Source organism: Rattus norvegicus, chromosome 14 (genome assembly GCF_021556685.1).
Source record: "Rattus norvegicus strain SHRSP/BbbUtx chromosome 14, alternate assembly SHRSP_T2T, whole genome shotgun sequence".
NCBI lineage: Eukaryota > Metazoa > Chordata > Mammalia > Rodentia > Muridae > Rattus > Rattus norvegicus.
This window is the reverse complement of record NC_141547.1, coordinates 13,271,655-13,295,523: the sequence shown is the minus strand read 5'-3', so window position 1 is coordinate 13,295,523 and position 23,869 is coordinate 13,271,655. Positions and strand designations below refer to the sequence as shown.

The 23,869-nt window shown below is 40.4% G+C and overlaps 1 protein-coding gene across 7 annotated transcripts in view; it reads left to right on the top strand.

Moving 5' to 3' along the window:
- The window catches only part of Mrpl1 (mitochondrial ribosomal protein L1), a 59,945-nt gene that overhangs the window by 24,898 nt on the left and 11,178 nt on the right, over positions 1-23,869 (top strand). For 5 of the 7 annotated variants that reach the window (XM_087582416.1, XM_087582415.1, XM_087582414.1 and 2 more), the window contains 2 exons: positions 3,876-3,987; positions 11,087-11,193. In XM_087582416.1, the coding sequence (XP_087438542.1) occupies positions 3,876-3,987; positions 11,087-11,193 (219 nt within the window). The remainder of the gene's footprint in view (positions 1-3,875; positions 3,988-11,086; positions 11,194-23,869) is intronic. The other 2 variants (XR_015636512.1, XR_015636513.1) reach the window with 1 other exon arrangement.

Sequence of the window (23,869 nt, the reverse complement as noted above, 5' to 3'; positions counted from 1 at the left end):
GGTTTCTTATGAAGATTGTTCTGATAGCTCTGTTTCCTTCCTTCCTTCCTTCCTTCCTTCCTTCCTTCCTTCATTTATTTATTTAGTGTTCATAGGTTTTGTCTGCATGTAAATCTGTGCCTCATATGTGTGCCTGGTGCCCTTAGAGGGCAGAGGTGTGGGGGTCCCTGGGAGCACAGTTGCATACACATACTGGCTACCGTGTGGTGTTTGCAGTTGAATCCAGGTGCCCTGGAAGAGCAACCAGTTCTCTCGGCTGCTGCGCCGTCTCCCGACCCTTTACACTAATGTTTCCTAGTGCACATGGTCACTCAGGTTCTCTGTCTCCAAAACAGTTGGTAGGCTTTAGAAAGGGGGAAACGTTCTGTACTTCGTTCAGTTTCAAATCTTAAAATAGCCACCGAAGCTCTTAATCGTTGATTACTTCATTCTTTGATTTGTTTATAGTTTACTGTTGTTATGAAAGGTTTGTGCATAAAACATACAGGCCGATGTTATTCAGGTTTTGAATGTGAAATTTAAAATGAAATCCCAATATTAGTACACATGAATGTTTCATTCATGTTTTTAAGACGAAGTGTGTTTTCTTTCTGGGAGTGAAAGTATCATTTACTTGGTGTTTAATCTCCATACTGTGGTATTTCCTGTGAGCATTTACTCCCTGTCCACTTGAGGTGGACTTAGCATGCTCACTGAGGTGGACTTAGCTCACTGAGGTGGACTTAGCATGCTCCCTGAGGGGTGAGGGCGAGTGAGAAGCCCGCCTTGGGAAGGGAGAGCCCGAGGGGCCCTGTTGAAGGAAGGCAGGTAGGAAGAGGCTTACAGTTATCTGTAAAGTCCCAAAAGGTTTTTCTTCACATTTTAAAGAAAGGTCCCTCTTTTTCTTAAATTATATTATGGATAGAGGTGGGCAAAAGGGTGCTCGGAAAACAGATTTGAAAATGTGTCCTTTGTTAAATAATTAGAGTTTTTGCTTGACTTGCTGGGCTGGTCCTTTAGGGAACATGGCAGCCGAGTAGTGTTCTAAGTCTGATGGTGATTTCAATTTCCTTTTAAAGGGAATTGGAGATGGTTTATCTGAGAGTCAGATGTGAGTGACCAAGGCCCAGGAAACACAAGAGTTGGTTACCCCCCATTTTATGTTCCCATGTGGAAGTAGTTATGTTACCAGCCAGGTGTTCTTTTTCTTTGCCTGATAAAGGATTAAAAGGCAGGAAACTTCTCAAGGGCAACAGTCAGCAGCAGACACAGTCAGCAGTTGGAGAAAGGCTTTTCTGGGGTGAGGAAACACCCATGATACAGAGGGAAAGACCCTCCACAAAGCTGAGGTGTGAACACAGGAAGCTGGAGCCCAGCTTCTCCTTGAGGGGTGCTTTGAAGACTCCTCCTTTATTTTAAGGTCATGATGTTAGCCTGTCCTGACCTGGCCTTGAACCTGCTGATGCAGTCCAGCAGCAGGAGGAAAGGCCAGTAGGCCTTTGTAGGACCGTAGGTAACATTTCCCGTGAGCTTGCTGGAAAGTAGCTAAGGAGCTTACTTTAAAACAGGGCTTTGGGGTTGGGGATTTAGCTCAGTGGTAGAGCGCTTGCCTAGCAAGCACAAGGCCCTGGGTTCGGTCCCCAGCTCCGAAAAAAAGAAGGAAAAAAACCAAAAAACAAACAAACAAACAAAAAAAACCCAGGGCTTTGGCCGAGTCCAAGTGTAGTGTCTTGTTCTTCCTGGCATATCATTTTAATTCTTTACAAAGTACTAGCAGTGTTTGAGTTAGTAAAGAGTGAATACACTGCAGCACTTGTGAGTCGGAGCGTGGGGCTCGGTCTCTGCAGCCAGCAAACCTCAGCTAGCGCGTGCTGCCTCTCTCCCAACCTGTGAGAGCGCAGCAGCTGTCACGGCCAGCCCTGCAGCCTTGGCCAGAGGTTACTCATTTCTCAAGGGAAAAACAAGGGGGGAGAATGCAGTACACAGCCCTACTGTTCGTAAAGCATGCCCTGGAAAAAGAAACCCAAATAAGAAAATCTAATGATGACTTTTGGTATATAAATATTATAGGTACATAATTTTTCTTCAGGAGACCCAGTGTTCCTAAACAGTTAGAGAAACAGTTCTGTTTGGGTAAGTTATCTTATGTCATGTGTGTGAAAGCTTTCCGTGGTATTTTTAGAAGGTATCCATTCAGGTTGTGAAGTTCTAATAGGGTTCTCAGGTACTATCATGGCTGTTGATTTTCAAGCACATTTCTATACATTTTTATTTACTTATTTATTGCAATACTGGAGGTTGAATCCAGGGCCTTACCCAGGTAGGCAACTGTTGTAAGACCAATAATACTCCAAGCCCTCATTCCTGCCATATAAGCACTCTGTCCTCCTTAGCATTTAGCTAGAGAAATGGCTCAGCAGTTAAGAGCAGTGGCTGCTCGTGTAGAGGGCCCATGTTCAGTTCCCAGCACTCCATGGTGGCTCATAACCTTCTGTGACCAGTTCTAGAGAATCCTATGTCCTCTTCTGGTCTCCATTGGCACTAGGAATGCATGTGGTGCATAGGAATGCATGCAAGCAAAACACTCATAAAAAATAAAAATAAAATAGTTTTTGAAAAGAAAGAAACTGTAAAGTAGGCTATCCTTACTGAACTTTGAATCATTTCTAAGATCTTAATTTAGTTATTAAATTCATTTCATTTTGAAATGTCACAAATATATTTGGCTCAGAGAGATTTGAATGTAATGGTTTTTCTTGTGTTATTCTAAGTTGTGTTCCTAAGGTGGATTGTAGTGCAGCATTCGCAGATAATTTTTAACTTAAAGGAACGTGTGTAGAGTTAGTTTTAGGAAACCTGTTAATGAAAGCCTTACGTACAGTTCTTTGGCATTTCAGTTGTCTTTGTTTCCTCTGTGTTCTTGGGATGGGACCCTGGTTCTAGAACCCCATGGCCTATGTTTGAATCCTGGTGCTTCTTAGGAGACACATGCTGGTTCCTTCTCACAAGGCCCCGTGTTCCTCATCTGAATTATTTAGTTAATATTAACACCTGCCTTGAAGGATTGGATGAGCTAAACTGTATAAAATATGTGCAGAATTCACGGCACACAAGTTCTCACTTAATAAGCCAATATTTTTAAGAGAGGCATAGAATGTTATTCAAAGAAACACTAGTAAGAGGAAGATAAAGTCCCAGAACATAGCCTAATTTTTCCAGAGTTGAGTTTTTCTGAATTCATTAACCCCAAACAAGGCCTTGGATAGGTAAGGTTTCATATAAAATGACAGTTGAACTGATGAAAGATTTGTATCTTAGCAATATTTTGTTTTAAAAAGTTATTTTACTTTATTGTCAATTAGATTTTTAAGTGGAGTATAGTATGGTGGTATAATAATTATTTTGGCATTAGCTGGATTTATCCACAAATCTGGTAAATCTGAAACATTCAGTTCTTTTGACGCACTAAGTTTAGAAAGTTAGCGGTTAGTAGTGAATTTGGCAACTTGGAGCTTTTAGCTTGTAATGAAAAATGTCTCCCTGCCTTCAGTTGTAATAGACGTGCATTGTGTGTGAGCAGACACATTGGTGTGCTCTAGCTTACTTTGGGAGGTGTGTGTGAGCCGACGCACTGGTGTTGTGCTTGAGCTTATAGCAGCATTGGCCTAGCATACTCTCACAGCAGTATTAAAATAATTAATTTTGTTTAAAAATACACAGAGCTATTTTTACAATATAACAAAGTGTTTTGCTTCTGATGTTTTCAGAAACTGGTGACTGTGTTTATATCATTATGTGTTTGAAGAAAAATGTGCATAGTAGTTCTTTTTTGAATCATGAAATTGCTTATGTCCAAAAAACTAAAGTATTTCATGTATTCTTCCTTTGGTTTTTAGATCTTGGATGATGAGGTTGTTGTGGACTTTTATGTAGCTGTTCCAGAAATAATGGGCGAACTTAACCCGTTAAGGAAGAAACTGAAAAAAAGATTTCCAAAGGCTACTAGAAGTAAGAGGGAATTTTTCTTTTTTCAATCTTATCAGCAACTCTTTATACTTTTGTTTGTAAAAATCAAAGTTGCTAATATGTTTGTAGACTAAATATTATGTCTGATATTTGAAATTGCTGTTGTAAGAATATGTAGGTTTTATTTTCCTCTTTGGCATTGATGTTGCTGGAGTGTAATTCAGCTGTACCTTACTGGAATGTAATAGCTGCTGAGAACATCATCGTCATGACATTCTGTACATGTCATGTACATGTACATGTCAGCTTGTACATAAATACATATACATGAGTGCTTGGCTCTATAAATGTTTCCAACTAGTAGAACTTTTCTTTATGAGTACTTCCTTCTTAATAAATACAGTAAGAGAGGCCGGGAGATGGTGACATACACCTTTAATCCTGGCACTTAGGAGGCAGGGCAGGGGCAGGGGCAGGGGCAGGGGCAGGGGCAGGGGCAGGGGCAGGGGCAGGGGCAGGTAGATCTCTGTGAGTTTGAGGTCACCCTGGTCTACAAAGTGTGTTCCAGGACAGCCAGAGGTGTTACAGAGAGAAACCCTGTCTCTAAAAAACCAACACCCAACAACAAAAAAGAAGTATAGTGAGAGAAGTAATGTTGTTATGTTAATGTGATAAGTGTTATAAAATGAGAGATACAAACTGATCAGTTCTTAAGGTACTGTGGATATTATCTGGGGTTTGTTTATAATCTAGGTGGGGACCTCAGCAGTGTATCATGAATGAAGGTATTCTAGTATAATCGGATGAACTGACTGAGACCTAAGTAGAAAGAATATATTAACCACAGGCCCTGAAGTAGGCTAAAATGATGGACTGGCTCCAAGAAGTGTCAGTTAGGTCCTTTTGGCTCACACTGATTCCGTAAGTGAATAATGGGAATCAGTGTTGGGGTGGATTGCAGTCGTTTTGAGGAAGTCTTTGAATTAGGAGTTAGTGAGCATGGGCTTACTGTCTATTCAGCATGAATCATTCAGGTGCTGTAAGGTGTGATGTGACATCATCTGTTCTTTAGAGTGGCAGGAGACATACTGGTTTGGACTGGAACTGGAGTAGGGAGCCCAGTTAGGCCACAAGGACAGGGGATGTATAGGGACAGTGTTCAGAGTCAGTTCTGTGTGGTGAGTACCGGGAGAGACAGTGTTAAAGACAGGACTTATGACTGAATAGGAAGAGGGCGACTGAGAGGGAGGGAAAGGCTTGCTCTGTGCCCTGTGCATTCCCCTGACAAGTGATGTCAGTAATGAGGCCGGAGTACATGTACAAGCACACGCACAGAACGGGGTGTGTGTTGTAGAGGCTCCTGGATGTCTGGTATGTTTTCTATTAGGTACTACAGAAAAAAACAAGTATTTAAAAATCTGTTTTAGTTATTTTTTTTTCAAATTTCAACTCTAGTAGAGATAAAGAAAAAATGTTAATTAAAATTCTTCATACATATTAGCTATTAAGATATCATCTACTCATGGTCTCACTATGAACGATTCAAATGGACTCAAGTTCTTTTATTGCCCTATGGTTTTGTTATTTTTGTAGCCTGCATTAAGTCGCACTGGTATTAGATGTGGGTGGGACTCGTCATTTTTGATAGACTTATGTCACAGCTGCCTTTGTTGTTATGGAATCAGATTTACATTTTTCTTAAGTGAGGCCTGAAATTGAATATTATTGGGGGGGGAAAGGAGATTTTCCATCCAACTTAGAGGAAATATTTCCCAGAAACATATTTGATTTCTAAGTAAGCTCAAGTTGCAGCCAGTGGCCCTAATGGAGACAGTGAGAGATGAGGCTTACGGTGTCTGCCTGTGTCCGCCTGCGCCCACGTGTGCCCACCTGCGCCCACCTGCACCCACGTGATCACTGCTGTTGCTGTCCGTCCGGCTCAGCTGTCTGTCAGGCACTAATTGCTGTAGTGCTCGGCTTCTAGAACCCACTGGGTTCCATTTCTGTTACTCTTTACATTAGCTCTCCTGTTGTTAAGTCTAAGAAGGTGTTCAAATGACTTCTTTATTCCAAATGGCAAGTTTCCTGTTAAAGTGTTTTTTTTCCCCAGGGAGATTTACTTTATTTCTGCTTTCATAATGGATCACACCTTCCACCTGCTGTGGGTGTCCTTAGTGTGTGTGACCCCTCCCACAACGGTGCTTTAACAAGGCACCTAGAAGAATGACAGTGCCCCCTTTCTAACATTTCTTTCAGCCCCAAAGGGTCTGCTCAAGAGATGCAGTAAAACGTTTGTGTTCTTTAAGCATGAAAACAACCTCAGCTTGTCAGACTGTTCAAACAGAACATACCAGATGTGCGTGAGAACAGATGGGGCTTGTGTTGTGCATTTTTAGAGATAGTTCCGATTCTCATTTCGGAATGTTTGATTCCCCCTCGATCCAAAAAAAAAACACGAAGATAAAACAGAAATGAGGAGGCTACAGTGAGAACCAGGCACTGCGGCTGAGCTCACTCCCATTGTGCCTCAGTTTTACCAACAGGAGTAGGTGTGGCCATCTTGGCTAGATCCAGTGTGCATATTTCACAGCACGTTTTATTTCTTAAGCCTAGCCATCTCTCCAGCCCCTTATTTTAATTTCTTATATAACTATAGGCAATTTCACTTTTCCAGATTCCCTGTTTGGCTTGGTTTCTCAGTACTTCTCCTTTTTTTTTTTTCATGAAAAATATTTAAAACTTGCGTCAAAGGAATTTGGCCTCCTTTCGCAGGCCCTTCACCTCTCCAAGAGCTCTGTCGACACGGTTCCTTTAACGAGAGGTGAGGCGTGTGAGTACACATGTGTGCGTGCCTGGGAAGCCAGAGGGAGATAGATGTCTGGTGTCTTCCTCAGTCACGCTCCACCCTAGGTTTTGAGCCATGCTCTGTCTCTCAGCCTGGCCAGGCTGGCGGGGCAGTGAGCTCCAGGGATCCTCCTGTGTCTGCTCTCTGTAAAGAGGTGGCTGTACCATGGGGAAGACTCATAAATGCTAAACTACAGAACTTTAAGGACTCTTCAGGTCGTGAAAGAACATTTTGTGCTCCCAAGTATTACTTCTGTTACTGAAGTTGAATTCTTAGGTTATATGAGGAAAAGTGCAAAAACAAATTTCTACTCCACGCTCCCCCTGTACTAGTTTAAAAACTATTCACCCATGAAAGAATTCATGAATGAGTAGGTACAGTTATGACAGTGGATTAATTATGAGTGTCATGGCTAATACTCCTGTGAAGTTCATTTTATTTCAGCCCTAGAGACTGCTGTGCCGTTTTTCACACATGCACATGCTGAATTCTTTACTCTCTTGGGTCTTTGGATTTATTTATTTGGTGATTTATTTATACTATTTATTCATTTTTGTGTCTCTCTGCACTATGCGTTCAATTCTTACTATTAGAGTAAAGACACATTAATTTTATCATAGCATATGGCCCAGGATAGACAACTCTAAGTCAGTAAATTGACTGAACCATGAATTAAGTATAATTTATATATTTTAAAAAATAATTGTGTCTGCTAATTGAACATCTGGTGTGTGTCTAACTGGTGATGACTCTGAACACCAAGAAAAAGCCTTTGACGTTGTGGACTGGCAATTGTACTTCATGCAGTTAGCTTCAGCCTGTCTTCACGTCCAGATTTGTCTAGTTAGACAAAGAGCACTTACCTGCCATTCAGGCCTTCGTGTGGCCGAGCTGCCCTTGCTGTGTATGTAGTCTTAGTTCTTTGTCTTTACACCAGTCTTTAGACATAGATGCCTTCAGTAAGTTGTTTGCTCCCTTCCTTACCAAACATTCCTTTTCTTCCAGCCACCTCTCTCACAGTACCTAAAACAGTGCCCCTGGTTGTAGTCACTGATCTTTGTTTCCCCCAAATTCAAATGTCAGTTCTTGGTTTCCACAATTTCCTAAAACTTAAGCATGTTTAATTCTAACTTGCTTCCTTCCTGCCTCCCTTCTTTCCTCGTTTTTCCTTCCTGACTTCCTTGCTTGTTTGCTTCCTTGTTTATTTGCTTTCTCTGGTAAAAGGAAAAAAGAAAAGATGCTTTAGCATGAAAGACTGAAGTGCACTTGCAGAGAGTGTTGGAGGGAGAGAAAGGCCAGTGGGGAAGGAGAAGAGTGTGAAACACAGAAAAGAAAGCGGGAGCAGGTGGATGGTGGTACGATGATTGGAGGCACAGCAACCTGGTGTTTGTCCTGCTGAGAAACAGGATGGAGTAATAGAGAGCACGCACCACCCAGCCTTGGCTTTGTACCTTATGTGACCTTAAGTGAACTTCCTAACAAGGAAATGGAGGCAGCAATCACTGAGAACCATTAATTCTTATCTACAAGACGTGTTTCATGATGGCAAATGCCCAATATTTTTTTGATGATGTTAAGTAGGGTTTAGAACAAATTAGGTACAAAAAGTTTATACTATGCGTAGACCAATATCTAAGATTCCTAAAAGTGGTTATTCATTTGCATGATTGCTTTAAGGGAACTTACACATGCTTCCAATATGTCAGCTCTCTCATTATGGGCTGCTTGTCAAGTAAGTGTGTAATTGTTGACTGTCAACTATGTTCAGAAAATTGAAAGATTAAAAGCCAGTTCACATTTTTAAGAAAATACATATTGGCAGAAACGACAGAAGAATAAACTTAAGTATTAAAGTGCTGTGGGAACTGGGAAACGTACAACATATTTATGGGGTGAGTAACTACTTCTTAGAGTCAAATCTGTAAAGAAGATATTGGTTGAGAGGTTAATCATGAGTGGGTGTTTGCTTTCCTAACATGTGGACTACATTCTAGGCAGAAGCAATGGCTTTATTAATGTAGAAAAGTCAAGCAAGAGTGAGAGTATTCCGGAAGTTCTTTCTGTCGTTGGACATGGACTTTTATCAGATATTGGGCTTAGATAATGATAGACAGTGGGCTTTCTGTACCATTCCACAGAGATTAGATTTTATCCCCCATGAAGGTGAGAACCATTGAAAATTAAGTTCAGAACCATGAGATGTGGTTTTCTTTTTAGAATGAATACCCTGGGGTCATGTAGGTCATGGGACAGACATACGGATGTAGAAACTTACATGGAGATCATCGTGAAGGTTATTGTAGTAGACCAGATAAAAAGAGGAAAGAATATACTCTTTCTAATGGTAGTGAAGACAGAAGGAGAAGATTATTGAGGGATCTTGAAGAGGTAGAATCTGAGAATTGCAGATTAAATATGAAGTGTAGAGGAATCTGATTCTCTAGTTTCGGTCATAAGTAGCATAGTGGATATTGTTCTAAATACAAACATACAGGAAGTAAGCCAGGTTCAGCATGACATTCATCACAAAGTGAAGATGGCGGAAGAGGAAGATTGCCTGGCACATATTATTAACACAGAGTAGTTTGTGATTCAAACAAGGTGACTGGTTAAAAGGCACATAGCTTAAATCTAAATAGTGGGATAAAAGAGACATGATTTTGTTTGTTTAAGACAAAAAAAATGGCTGTATAGGAGAAGCAGAGGAGCAGACAGGATGAGACAGTGTTGGAAATGGACTGCACATTCCAACCAAAATGCAATGTGTGAGATAGGGAGAGAGCAGGCTGTTTGTACAAGGTCTGCAGAAGAAATACTTTAAATACACAAACACACCAAGTAATCACAACCCATGAAAACAAATAAGTAAGAGAATGTCATTGGCTATATTAATGCCAGACAAAATAGATCATTAAAATGAGAACAGACACTGGAGAAAAGATTGATTATCTATAATAATAAAAGGACATACTTATTTGCAGACAGAACACCATAATGTATGAAAGAGTATCAGAAAGAAAAAGAGAAATAAATGACTCTTAACAATATTCTGTTCTCCCACACATGAGTGTCTCGTTCAGCCATCATTAGAGAAGGTTTCTCCAGCAGGAGATGAAGACTAACACAGAGACCCACAACTGGACAATGTGTAGAGAGAGAGAGGCCTTGGAACACTCAGTCCTAATTGGGATGTCTGTGAAATGCCCCACCCAGGGTTTAGGAATTATACAGACGAGGGGGCAGAAAGATTTTAAGAGCCATAGGGGGTGGATGGTTCCAAGAAAACAGTGTTTTCCAGACATGAAAGGGTGGACACATAGCTCACAGACACTGTGGCATCATGCACAGGGCTTGTCTAACTCCAAACCAGATGGGACCCCGTGTGCACATGCGCATGCCAGTGTGTCTCTTTTTTTACGCGTATTTGTTAGTTGTTATTTTTGTTTTTAGTCCTTGTTGATCTTTTTTATTTACCTGTTTGTTTTCTTCCGAGAGAGGGAGAGGCGGCGGGTGGAGATTGAGAGATATATTAAGAGATATTGAGAGAGGAGAGGAGGGAGGGGAGGAGGGTGTGGAGTTGGAAGGGTAGGGAGGTGGGAAGGATCTGGGAAGAGATGAGGGAGAGGAAACCTGGATTAAAATATGTTGTATGAAAATTATCCTATTTTTCAGTAAGAAAATTAAAAAATTTCAAGATAATACAGTATGCATTTACATTAACATTTCATACTAAAACTTTTTTTGTAAATTGTGTCTGTGTGTATGTGTGCGTGATAGAAGGGAGACACACGTGTATGTGTAAAGGTCAGAGGGAACCCTGGACTTGGCTCTCTCCTTCCAGTCTGACTGAGAATCTACTTCTAGACTCACGTGCTTATTGGCAGAGGTCTGTTCTTCGCAGGCTGGGCTGACGCCTCAGTTATTCTTGCTGGACTTGGAGTTCCTTGGTCTGCTGTCCACTCCATATGTTAGCACACAACCTTATAGCTTCTTCAAAGCCAATAAGAGTCTCCTCCAAGACAGGCATTATAGGGTTATATAATGCAAACTTATGTGCATATCCATATCACTGACTCTTGGATAGAGGGCAAGTTGCATGCCTCATCCACACCCAATGGGAGAAGAGCAACCAAGGTTATGAACTAGAAGTGGGGGCCATAGTGGCCATTCTAACATCTGCCTGCCACGGCTTATTCGCTGTTTCTTCACACAGGATTCATGTTTATTTCAGTCATTAATTTTTGCTACTTGTTTAGATAATGTAATTTTGGATTTTTCTGATTTTTTTCTAACCAGATTCTATTGGCCGTGACATCCCCAAAATGCTTGAATTATTTAAAACTGCACATGAAATTATGGTAGATGAAGAAAGGCAGAACTTCCTCAGCACCAAAATAGCAACGGTGAGTTACGGCTGCATGTCTGTGTGGGTGCCCTGTAAGTGCATACCAGACATTTGAACTTTCCTTTGAAGCCAGCATCAAATCTCCATACAAAGAGTCTTACTCCATCAGTGGAACTTGCCAAGTTTGGTGGTACTCGAGAGTTCCTTCCTGCCAGGGAGAATCAACTGTAAGCACCTCAGACCTCCGGGCATGCTAGCACAGGTGCATGCATGCACAGATGTGCTCATGTGTATACACACAAACACACACAATGTAAAAAGTTTTTTAATTTCTTCCTGTGTTATATATACTGGCATATACTTCCATTTTAAATCATATAATGTTTTAAGTTTGTAAAGAGCTGTAGGCTTGAATCCTGAGAAGAACATTGTGTATCGCTGAGCACATAGTATATACTTGGAATTATATAATGGATTAGTTTGCTTTATTTCAATTAATTGTGTCTGATTGTTTCTGTTGGTGTTTTACAGTTACTTGCATACCTATAGAAAATGCTTGATGTCAGTTTCTAATACAATTTTTAAGACATTAATATAGGTGTGTTAGAAGTATAGAACCATGTTTTTAACTCAGTAAGCATTGGAGAACATTAAAGTTATTTTTATATTATTTGCAACTATTCTTTATATTGAAGAATCTCCAAAAATTATTTATGTAATTTTTCCTTATTTATAATTATAGGAATGGTACTAACTTATTGATAAAAAAATTTAAACAATGCTGTCCAAGTGTCTGGTGCTATTCTAAATGATTTTGTTTGTTAAATCTCTTATGTTGTATTTTATTTCTAATAATTTTTCAATTTTTTAAAGTTATTTTATCATTACATTATTTTCCCCTTCTTTTTTCTCCTTCAACCCCTATTGCTCCCCAACCCCCTGCTCTCTTCCAAAGTCATGTCCTCTTTTTCCTTAATGGGTGTGTGTGTTAGAGGTGCACATGAGTGTGTATATATATTCCTAAATATATAAATCCAATCTTCTTGGGTCATATAGTGTTACTTGTGTGTGTGTTTTCAGGGCTGAATATTTGGTTATTGACTAAGCAGTGGAATGCTCTTCTCTGGGGAAGGCTATTTCTCTCCCCGTCAACATGAATCGCCTACACTTCTCTGTGTAGTGTTGAAGCCTCCTGAGCTTTTCCCGTTCCTCACTAGCATGTCTGATGATGTCATCCTTTTTCAGGTCATGGCTGGGTAGCTATGTTGGTGAGACTTCCTGAGTGTGGCTTTTGACATTTCGCGGAGACATGTTTCTACAGCAAACTTCCTGTTCCTCAGCCTCTTACAATCTTCCCACCCCGTCTTCCACGGTGACTCCTGAGCCTCAGGCACAGGAACCGTGTTGTCTGTGTATTGAGCACAGAAGAGGTGAAACCATCATCTCTATTTTATAGGTGAAAGTAGACAAGGCTACAGGGTTGCAAACTTTCAAGGTCCTATAGCTAAAATGAGGGGAAATTTGACCATTTGACCATTAGGGTAACCTTAAATGGGTAGGCTCAGTTATTCTGCTTACATAGTTAAAATAATTGGAATAACTGTTAGGATTTCTTTCTCTCCTCTTGCTTTACTCTCAAGAGGAGTTTCACACCATCACCAATAGTTGGTAGCCTAAACTAACTGAACCACATCCACTGTAGATTATTAGAAATCTAGGCACTGTGCTAGGTTACCGATGGGAACCCTTGCCTTAGAAAGGAAGCAGAGCAGATCTCATTGGCAGGTCCCACTTGTCACATTATCCTCAAGGATCAGCTTCATTTGCTTGGCCTGAGCTCTGCTAGACTCCAATGTTGAAATTTCCTTGTTTCCAAACAGAGTTGGCAGAGTTTCGCTTCTTAAGGCAGACAGTGTTGTAATCAAACACAAACAAACAAAAGCCCAAATACGGAACTGCAGAGCTTGCTCTGGGGCTGCAGAGGCTCGTCTGATACTGGCTAGTCTGCGTAAGGGGAGGCGCGTGTCTATATAAACGTCAGTGTCTGTATAGAACAGTAATGCCTCTTTCATAGTGTGTTTCTGCGGGTAAGATGCAATTTAAAAACGGCAGTATCTGTTTTCACTGTTATTATTTTGTCTTTGAGGATCATAGAATATCCTTAAGAAACTCTTCCTAGGTGGATTGAATTTTCTTTTTTTTAAGGTATATTTTCAGCGTGTTCTAGAGTGTAAGAAAGCACAGCGTCTTTTTCTTTAACAGACAGTGTAGTGATAGCGACAGGCCCCTGTCACACTGTATGACTCGTCTGTAGACTTTTCGTCACCATTTTTAAAAAGATGTTTATGTGTTTAAAGGAAATCTGCTAAATACTACTGAAGTGCTTGCCTACAGTGGAAGATTAGTGAAGTGGATTTTAGATGCCTGTTGTTGTGGTTCGGATTTAATTTCATGCTTTGGAAACAATAACAACTGATTCTGTTGCATCCTGGGCTTCTGTTTCCCTGTTAACTGCTTCTCCATCTGCGGAACGATCATAATGGGAGCAGATGTGACAATGACAACAGTTCTCTAGCAGATATTCTGGCTAAGATAGAGTAACAGAGACATGGTTTACCGTCCCATCCAAACAGTGAAAAGTACCTTGAAGTCAAAACTGCACACAGAAAACTAGACAGTGTAATATCATCTCTGCCTGTAGTTGCAAAACTTAACCTACTTTTAACAACTATTTTGGCTCCTTAAATCCGCTTTCTTATTGCTAAGAATGCCTGGGACTGGGTGATATACAAGAAGTGGAGATTTTTGTCAGTGTGTGATTCTTCTGGACGTGCCACAGTGCAAGTGCATGGTGTTGGTATAGGCGAGAACTCCATGCTTTATCATGTCCCATCAGAAGAACGGGAGGGTCTGCAAGCTGTGCCGAAGAGAGAGCCGAAAGGAGGGAGGGGCCTTGCCTGACTACACCTTGTCTGCAGGATGAACCCACTCCTGTAAAACAGTTCTCTCTCTTAACCTAGGAACTTCATGGGACCCAGCATCCAACCCTGCCACAGGGCAGTCAGATTTCAGCGAGAGTCTTGGAGGGGACTAACCCTGTTTAAACTATTTGGCAGTGACCAAATAGTTATTTTAGGGATTCAAGGTTGGATTAATATTTAATAGTTGTTATACTTGACTATATTAATGAGCTGGAACCTGAAAGTCATTTTCATAGACTCTAGAATGAAAATGCTGGTTAAGTAGTCTCAGCCCACTGTGGATAGAAACCCCCTAGAGTGCAGTGTGCTGGTTAGTGGTAGAATACATGCTTACCATCCACAAGATCCTGGGTTCAGTCTCACAACCTCTCCACTAAAATGTCAGTGCCCTTAGTTTTCTTTAAGTTTTTAAAATGATTTTACTTTTAATTATATGTATCTGTGTGAAGGGGTATGTGCACATGAATTCAGGTGCCAACAGGATCTAGAGGCATCAGATCCCTGTGGAGTTGCTGTTACAGACAGTTGTAAGCTGCTCAGTGCGAGTGCTGAGAGCCAAACTCAGTCCTATGCTGAGTCCAGTCTTCCTAATTTAATAAAGAGAATCAGGAAAACCAAAAGCTGACGTCGTGCTTTGTAGTAAACAACTGACTCCTGCTTTGTGCTTCTGTTCAGCATTCGCCAGTGTTGAACATCGCTAGTTGTAGGCAGTACAGTAAGGCAAGGAACGGACTTAACGGCATCTAGATAGAAAGTGTGACTTCATTATTTACAGATGATATGATCCAGCCAGTAAAACAAAGGAAGCAGTTATATATGATTGGAAATGCCAGGTCAAGGTATAAAACTCAATTGTGTTTCTATAAAACAGTAACATTCTAAATTTTTAAAATGTAATGTAGAATTTGACTTATAATTTCAAAAGGAATATTTAGGAAGAAATCTAAAGATGTGAGCAGTTCATATACTGAAAACGTCAAAACATAGTTGAGAGAAATTGAGGATGAAATAAATGGTGAGCTGTACTTTGTGAAATTGTAGAATGAACTTGCTTCTACTGAAGTGAAGCTTGCTTGACTGGTTGCACTCTCAAAGTTCCAGTCACCTTTTATGAAAGTTAGTTCATAAAACTAACTAATTACAAAACTCATATAGACACACAAAAGACTGAGAGAGGAGAGGTGGCTCAGCTGGGAGAGTACGTACGCATAGCACAGGACCTGAGCTTGGGTCCCTGGCATTTATATAGAAAGTTGGGCATGGGGACATGCATCTGTTCTCCCAGTGCAGAGATAGGAAGATCGAGTCAAATGAGTGAGCTCTGGTTTCAGTGAGAGCTCTTGTAACAGAAAGATGGAGAATGATTGAGGAAGCCACCCAACATTGACTTCTGTCCTCCATGTGCATGCATGCTGCTTATATCACATGTGCCTACATATCACATGCTACACACGTGCACACGAAGAAATACAAAGGACCAAAAATAGAACAACTTGGAATAGGAACAAAGTTAACATTTACAAAACTTGCAGGTCATGATGGTGCATGTCTTTAATCCCAGTGCCCAGGAGGTAGAGGCCAGTGGATCTCTGAATTTCAGACCAGCCAGACTGCAGAATGATAATGTCTGAAATGATAAACAAATAATATATGTATAAAAGTTCTTTTGACATTATGATAGTAATGTCAAGAAATGAAGCAATGGAAAGAATAGAGAGCCCTAACAGATAGAGGTGTGTGGAGAACTGACTTCCGTCACTTAAGAACACTGAGTGGATAAACCACACTTTCCCCAAGAAAAGTCACCAAGACAGTTTGGTATTTGACTGCAGCAAATCAACACCAACTCTCATGTCAAAGCACATATAATGCCTCAATATGTAAAAAGCCATATGCAAAGCCTTAAATAGGAGTCCTAAAGTTGATTGCTTTAGAAGAAAGAGTTGGTAAGAATAAGTCAGGATAATTTTATACCCAATAAGAATTATTGGCGGTATATAGACATTTAAGTCTCAGCCTGTTCCAGAGCTGTCTCTGTGTACAGAGACGTGTGTGTGTGTGTGTGTGTGTGTGTGTGTGTGTGTGTGTGTGTGTGTGTATCACCTCTTTTGTTGATCTTGTCAATCTCTTACTTTTTGTTCTTAGTCAAGGTCTTCAGCGGTTATGTCTCTTTGCCATGTCTAATTTTTATCAACTTGGAAGGAATCCATAGCTTTTCTTTTTATGTGGAAATACAGGCTGAACCTTTCTCCCACTGCATTATATTACCTGTTTTATTTTTTTATTCCAGTGTTCTAACATCTTTAAAATAAACAGGCTGCTTTAGTTTAGCAGTTTTTCTCATCTAATGTATTTTAGGAGCCATAGTTTTTTGTTCATTGGCATTTAATAATTTTAAGGTTAATAAAGCATTAGGTAATCAAAAAAAAAAGAAGAAAGAGTTGGGTTATGGAATTATTCTTTTTAAGATATGACAACAAAATCTTTACAGAAGGATTGAGTAGGGGGTCTGTATAGGAGAGCTCTTGATCCTTAGAAGACAGTGCAAAGACCATGCAAAGATTATGGATTGTAAAAAATTATGTGCAAATCATGTCTGGTAAATCCTGAATGCATAAAAAAGCTTTCCAAGCTCGGTGAACTACCCAGTGTTTTTGCATTGGCAGAATTTGAGCACTTAAGAGATAGACAGATGATAAACAGTCTGAGGTGATGATCAGCATCTTTAGCCATTGGGACGATGTAGATTAAAACAGAATTATCACTACATATCTACTGGAAGGGTAAACTACTCCTCCCATGCCTGTACTGAACGTTGGTGATGACACAGCACACTGGACCATGTGCACACTGTTCGTGGGAAAATTCAGTGTTTTAAATGATGCAATGTCCTCGACAAGCAATTTGGTGATTTATAAAGAAGCTGAATGTCCTCTTTCTGCCCAGTTCTGCTATTCCAGTTTTAGCCATGTGTTTAGGAGAAATGGAAACACATGTTCAAACCGAGGTTTTGATACTTATAACAGTCCCTAGTGGGAAACATTGTACATCTCCATGGCAGGACCCATATAAATGAACTCCATATATGCTAATGTATGCTGAGTGAAAGAAGCCAGCAAGGGGGTGTATACTGTACTATTCTGTTTATATAAAATTCTAGCAAATGCTGGCTAATTTATATTGGTAGAAAGACAAATAGTGGTTACCTTGGCTAGACAAAGGCGGAGAGGGGCAGGAAGTAGGAATTACAAAGCAACATAGTGAATTTTAGATGTGATTAATTATCCCAACTAGTGCTGTTTCTATGAGTGTAAATATGTCAAAACTACAATGTGTGCTTAAGAATGTGTGCCATGGGGCTGGAGAGGTGGCTTGGTGGTTGAGACCACCTGCTGCCCTTCCCAAGGGTTTAAGTTTGATGCCCAGTATCCATGTAGGGTAGCTCACAACTGCCTCCACCTCCATGGATTGCCCCCTTCTGGACACCTTGGGCATCTGCCCGTACACCCACTTGCACACATCCACATAAATAAATCAATAAGTACATCTTTTCAAAACCTTGTATGTGTATATGCATGTGCCTGAGTGTATTTACTGTGTTCGTGAGAGAACCTGCAGGGATCCAGAACGATGGCAGATGCCTTGAACTGGAGTTCAGGCATATGACCCACTATGTGGGAACATATTCAGATAGATCCTCTACACGAGCGAGCGAGCGAGCGAGCAGTAACTGCCCCCGGCTGCTCCCCCAGCTCCTCAGTCTGTGCTGGCGAGTTTTATGAACCAAGTACTAGATTTAGAACTTTAGTGCAGAGCGTAGTTTGAGTAGTTTAAACTAATTTTTCTTCTGTATCAAAGTGATAATTATAAACAGCTGAATTCTGTGTCTTTATTTTCTTACGGATTAGTGTCATAAACTCAACCTTTATTCCCTGAACTATGTGAATGGTTTTGTGGCCAGCCAGTTTCTATTTGAATCTTTCCTCTTACATATTCATGTATTTAGATATGTGTATATGGGATCAACTCAAGCCCTCTTATCAGCAAAAATATCACTCAACTTATTTATTGAATATAATGAAGATAAAACAAGCTATTGTTGGAATATTTTCTTTTAATCACGTCCATTGCTATCCTGTGATCATCATCTATTTCTGTCTTAGCATGAAGTGTAATTGGCTGGAAATGAAAGTATCAGATTTCAGGGGAAGCTCTAAAGCATAACACTAGACAGTGTGCTGTAGGGGAAACAATAGGAATATCTGACCCACACCACAGACACATGTATGTATTTTTTCCTTCTAGAAATATTAAACTATAAACATAAATACCCCTTTAAAATTAATTTATATATGCTACTCTACCAGACAACACAGCCCGGTAAGTTTCTTGGTATGGATGAAAATAACACTTGCCACATTCTTAGTGGTGCTGGTATCAACCCTTACCGTAGACCTCTCAACGCCAGTATTGTTTTATTCCATTAGGTATCATAACCAGTTCCTGTTGGTGGGCCTTTTGTATGTATCCAGTTTTTGCTAGACAGATGATACTATGAAATTCTTGCAAACAAATGTTGTCTACATTTTCCAAGTTTACCTTTAAGTAAATTTCTTGAAGTATAACAAATGTGCATAAAAATGTAATTCCAGATAGTATTCATTCTGGAGTGAGCACACTAATATATAATCCATACAAGAATGAATCTACAGTTCTTATTCTCACTGCTGCTGGATATTAACAAACTTGACTTTTTTTTTTTTTTCCCCTTTTCTTTTTTTCGGAGCTGGGGACCGAACCCAGGGCCTTGCGCTTGCTAGGCAAACGCTCTACCACTGAGCTAAATCCCCAACCCCCAAAATCCCCAAACTTGGCCTTTTTTGTTGGTTTGGTAGGTTATGCATGATTGATGTAGGTGTAAATTCATGGGTACCTTTCTCTTAAGAATGCAAGGAATGACATCATAGATCTTAAAAAATAAAAATAAAACCACAAAACCCCCACAAACTTACAAGAGCAAAAAAGCAGTTTTCTAGCCTCTCTAGAATAAATGACACTGTATTTTATTTATATATATATATATATATATATACTAGAGCTTGTAGAAAGATGTTTTTAATAAATTAACATGCTTTTGTTTCCCCAGTCAGATAGAGTTCAGTCATACTCAAGTGTTAATTTGCTACATAATTAAAGTTCAAATTTACTTAAAGAGTTAATACACATCATTGTAGAAAAGAGGCTAGGCATTCAGTATTGTCACAAGTAACAGGGAGACATCTGAGTGAATGCCCCGTCCATTACTTACCTGTTACACCTGCGTTTATGATGGGCAGACGGTCTATCATTGATAGTTACTGGTCCTTTGCTGTTTTAGAAGATACCAGATTCGGTTACAGACGTAAAATATTCACATGTACTTTAAAAATGTGCTTTATTCTTTGACATGCTAATTATATCCTCCCCCCACCCCCACCCCAGACCGTCTTCTCTCACCTTCATGCTTTGTTCTTTTTTTTTTTTTTTTTTTCATTTTAAATAACTTACTGAGTCCCATGTGTACTTTTAATAGCTTAAAAAACCCATTTGGAGCTAGTGAGCTGACTCGGGCTAATGGCGCTTGACACACAAGCCTGGCACCTGAGTTTAGTCTTTAGACCCGGAAGTGGAACGAGAGAACTGACTCCGCAGAGTTGTCCTCTAAGCCCACAAGTCTGCTGCGGTGTGCACACAGCTGCTCCCTCACCCTGCCCCCACCACACAACTACCAGTAATCCTGTTGAATCTGAACACAGTGGACTTTACTAAAATCTTAGCAGTAGAGACACCAAGGTAGTAGGATTGTGTATTTAAGGCCAGTCTGGGCTGTGTAGCAAGATTTTGTTTCTAAATAAAAAAAAAAAAGGTAATAGTGGTCAGCTTTGGTTTTCTGTAATTGTCTCCATTTGTTGCAAAGAGAAGTTCTCTTGATAGGGGGTGAAGACTATGCTTGCCTGGGTATAAGAACAAATATATAGACTATAGTTAGGCAATGTGCTTACTTAGTAAATTGGTCTGTATGTTCTCTTCCAAGATCCATGACTTTGCCAGCACTGGGTACTTGACTAGGTTTTCTCTTGCTGAGTGGACCAGTTAATTAGAGAGCTGTTGGTTACTGCCACAGTACGTGTACCACTATTGCCCTCTTAGGGTTGTAGTAGCCTAGGTAAGGCTATTGGTTGTATCCATCCCTTGGATGCTTGCGTGGTACCTTCTGGTATGGTGAAAACCAGTCCTCAGGGAGTAGGCGTCCAGATCATTCCGACCCTTCGGCCCTGTGTATGAAGTGTGTGGTCTTCAGCCATAGGGACTTACCTTTCACATCTGGGCAGGGGCCAAAGAAGGGCAATAGCAATAGCGGATTTGTTTTAGAGTCTCTGGGACAATTCTGACCGACAACTCAAAAGAGGGCTTTTCACACCCAGTGTTAGGACTTTGGTAGATGCCCTGTGGTTCTTACAGGGAGCATTGTCAGCCCAGATGGAATGTTTCCATTTAACTTATATATATGTGTGTATGTACTGACTTACATGTAGTATAGGAAATGTAGGCATTGTCAATACTATGACTCATTAAGATATCGTCAGTCATTCTTCCTGTTATTAGAAGTCTTCTGTGTTTACCTCCCTTCCTTCTCCCCATGTCTCCACCCAGCTTGCTTGTGCACAGCATTTACCTTCTGTGTTGCTCTCCCCACCCCAGTGGCCCTTTCTGCAGCTACTCACATGTTCACATCAGACGATTTGGAGGTAGGAGCATCAGATGAGAGCCTGTGGCGTCTGTCTTTCTGGGTCTGGGTTTCCTCTCAGTATGATCTTTTCTAGTTCCATACCCACTGCAAAGGTCACATCTGAATAGGTGCGTGGGTACCATATTTTCACTGTCTGTTAGTTGAAGTACATTTAGGTTCCTTCCATTTTCTAGCTGTTGTGAAGAGAGAAACAGTAAGCATGGCTGAGCAGTGTGTAGAGCAGGATGTGTGTCCTTTGGGGGTATGTGCCAAGGAGTGGTGTGCCTCGACCACACAGTAGATTTATGTTTAGCTTTTGAGGATTTTCCACGCTCACCCAGAGTCACTACCAGTTTTCAGTTTCGCCAGTACTGAATGAGAGTTCCCTTTCCCCACACCCCTTCAGCATTGCTGGCTGCTGTTGTTGATCTCTGCTCTTTGGATTGGGATAAGGTGAAATCTCCAAGGTTTTGCTCTGATTTCTAAGGATGAACGTCTTTGTAGATATTTCTTAGCCATTCTTTCCCTTCATCTGAGAACTCTCTGTTCAGGCCCCAGCGCCACCGCCCCCCCTCCTTAAATCTATAATTTGATTTTTTGACTTTTAAAAGTTTTTTATATAGTCTGAATATTAATTCTGTCAGATGTATAGCTGGCAAAAATTCTCTTCTATTCTGTTGTTTCTTGTTAGCTGGTTGATTGTTTCTCAAACTGTTCAGCGTTGTTTCAGAAACTTTTTTGTTCCGTGAAGTCCAGCTTGTCACTCATTAGGCCTCAGTTCTCTGACAAATGGTCCTGTTCAGAAAGCCCTTTCCTCTGCCTATGTCATGTCGGCATTGCCTACGGTACCTTCTGTTAACTTCAGTGTCTCAGGCGTCAGGCCTGCGCTCCATGTAGAATTAGTCTTGGACAAGGTGATAGATGCAGGTCTAATTTAATCCTTCTGCATGCGGACGTCCAGTTTCCCCAGCACCACTTGTTGAATGTATGTATTTGGCATCTTTGTGCAGTGTTAAATGGCAGAAGTTATATATACTCATGGTTTGGTCTTCAATTTTGAATTATTACTCTGTTTACATGCCAAGGCCATATTGTTTTTATTACAGTGAGCCTCTAAATTCTTTACAAATGTGTATTTCCACCCAAACAGAATTTTTAATAAGTTTTTTTCACTGTACTGTTTCCTGACATATAAGATCAGAAATACTCGTGCTTTTCATTTCTCTTAGACTACTAGGGACTCCTTGTGTTCTTTGAAATTAACTCCTGCTCACAGCATTTCAGATGACAAAGTAGAATAAAACTCTATACATTTCTTGGACTCTGTTGCTTTATAAAACCTTAACAGCAGTTAATGTCTTTCCTCCTCAAAAGGAAAATGCTGAGCAAAGAGAATTCTTTACCTGGGGTTCCACTGAGCAAGAAGTTGATATGTAAACACGAAAAGTGTGGCTTTTTTAGTAACAGATATGTCCAAACCACGCTCTGTTTCCTCCATGTTGTTTTGCTCTCACTCTCTCTGTTGTGTCTTGTGTCCTCCCATTCGTCTTGTGGTGAGTGACTTAGGCTACTAACACAGCAACGCTAGTACACATCTAAGGATCTCTTTAGTGTCCTGTCACGGGCTGACACGATGTGATACTTTGCCACTTCAGTGTTTGCTCCTTCCTTACTATTCTCTCTATCACAAAGCATACACATCTATCCTTGACATCTCCTGAGTTTTAACAACTTCTTAACTGGAGTATACTACTGTGAATAAACACAAAAGTGCTTGCCTTCAGAGGCTATAGATACTACATAAAAATGTATATATGTGTGTATGTATGTATGTATGTATGTATGTACGTATGTATATGCTTAAGCAGCAGCAGAGGAGGAAGACGAGGAGGAAGAGGAGAAGGTGATGGTTGTGGTGATATGTGTGTGTGCATGGGATGTTATTTAGATGGCTTTGGTTAGGGAGGGCATCCATAAGAAGTGACATTTATATGGAAACTGATTTTTAGAAGGTAGGAGAGAAGAAGGTGTTCTTGGGAGAGGGACCAGGAGGTGTGAAGGCTCTGAGGAAGAAAAGGCTTGGGATGTTACAGAAACAGTGTTTCTTCTGGGTGTTAGAACAAGTTAAAAGACAGAACCCATAAAGGAGGATGTGCTCAAACACTCTGAGATGTCCAAACACAAGTAAGAAACTATTTTGATGTAGCAGTGCATAGAATTGTGAATATATTTAGAATATGTCCCCAAATGGTTTATACATTGTAAAGGCCGTCATTCTTAATAGGAAAGCCTTTTGTTCAGATGCTCCGGACCTCAGGAATCCCTTTTGGGATCAACAGCGGACTTTCCATGGCATGCAGAGCATTCGTATATATATTTGCACATTTCTTTTGACTAAGTGGCTGTGTATTAGTCGTGACTCAGAGACTCATGACTCATTTCTTAATTTACTGCATATTGCATGACTATTGTAGAGGCAAATTTGTCAACAAAATAGATAAAAATCTGTCTTTATGGAATGTGTGAGTCCTAACCATAATCATCACATGCATATTCCATACATTTGGAATGTATGACCCCTGACCATAACTCTCAAGCACATATCCCATATATGGAATGCTAAGAGGTCCCTCTTCCTTTTCCCTCTATCCCTGTTTCTTGTCTTTGGTTCCCAGGATAGATAAGGAAGCCTCATCCTCTGGCTCAGAGGAGACAGAGGCTTGGCTCAAAGTTAATAGTGTGTGGTAAAGCATCCAGACCAGCTTCATACTGGTTCTCTCTGTATTTTGGACATTTGTATTTGGACTCAAGAGCTAGTTGCTCATCTCTGATGCTCTGAGAGTTATGAGACATCAAATATAATTTACAATTTATCAATTTTTATATTTATTTTCAGATTTAGCTTTCAATCTTTTTTCCCAAGGTTAATAAACCTTTTGAATTTTTTGTTTTCTTTCTATTTCTCTACTCCACCCCCACCCCTT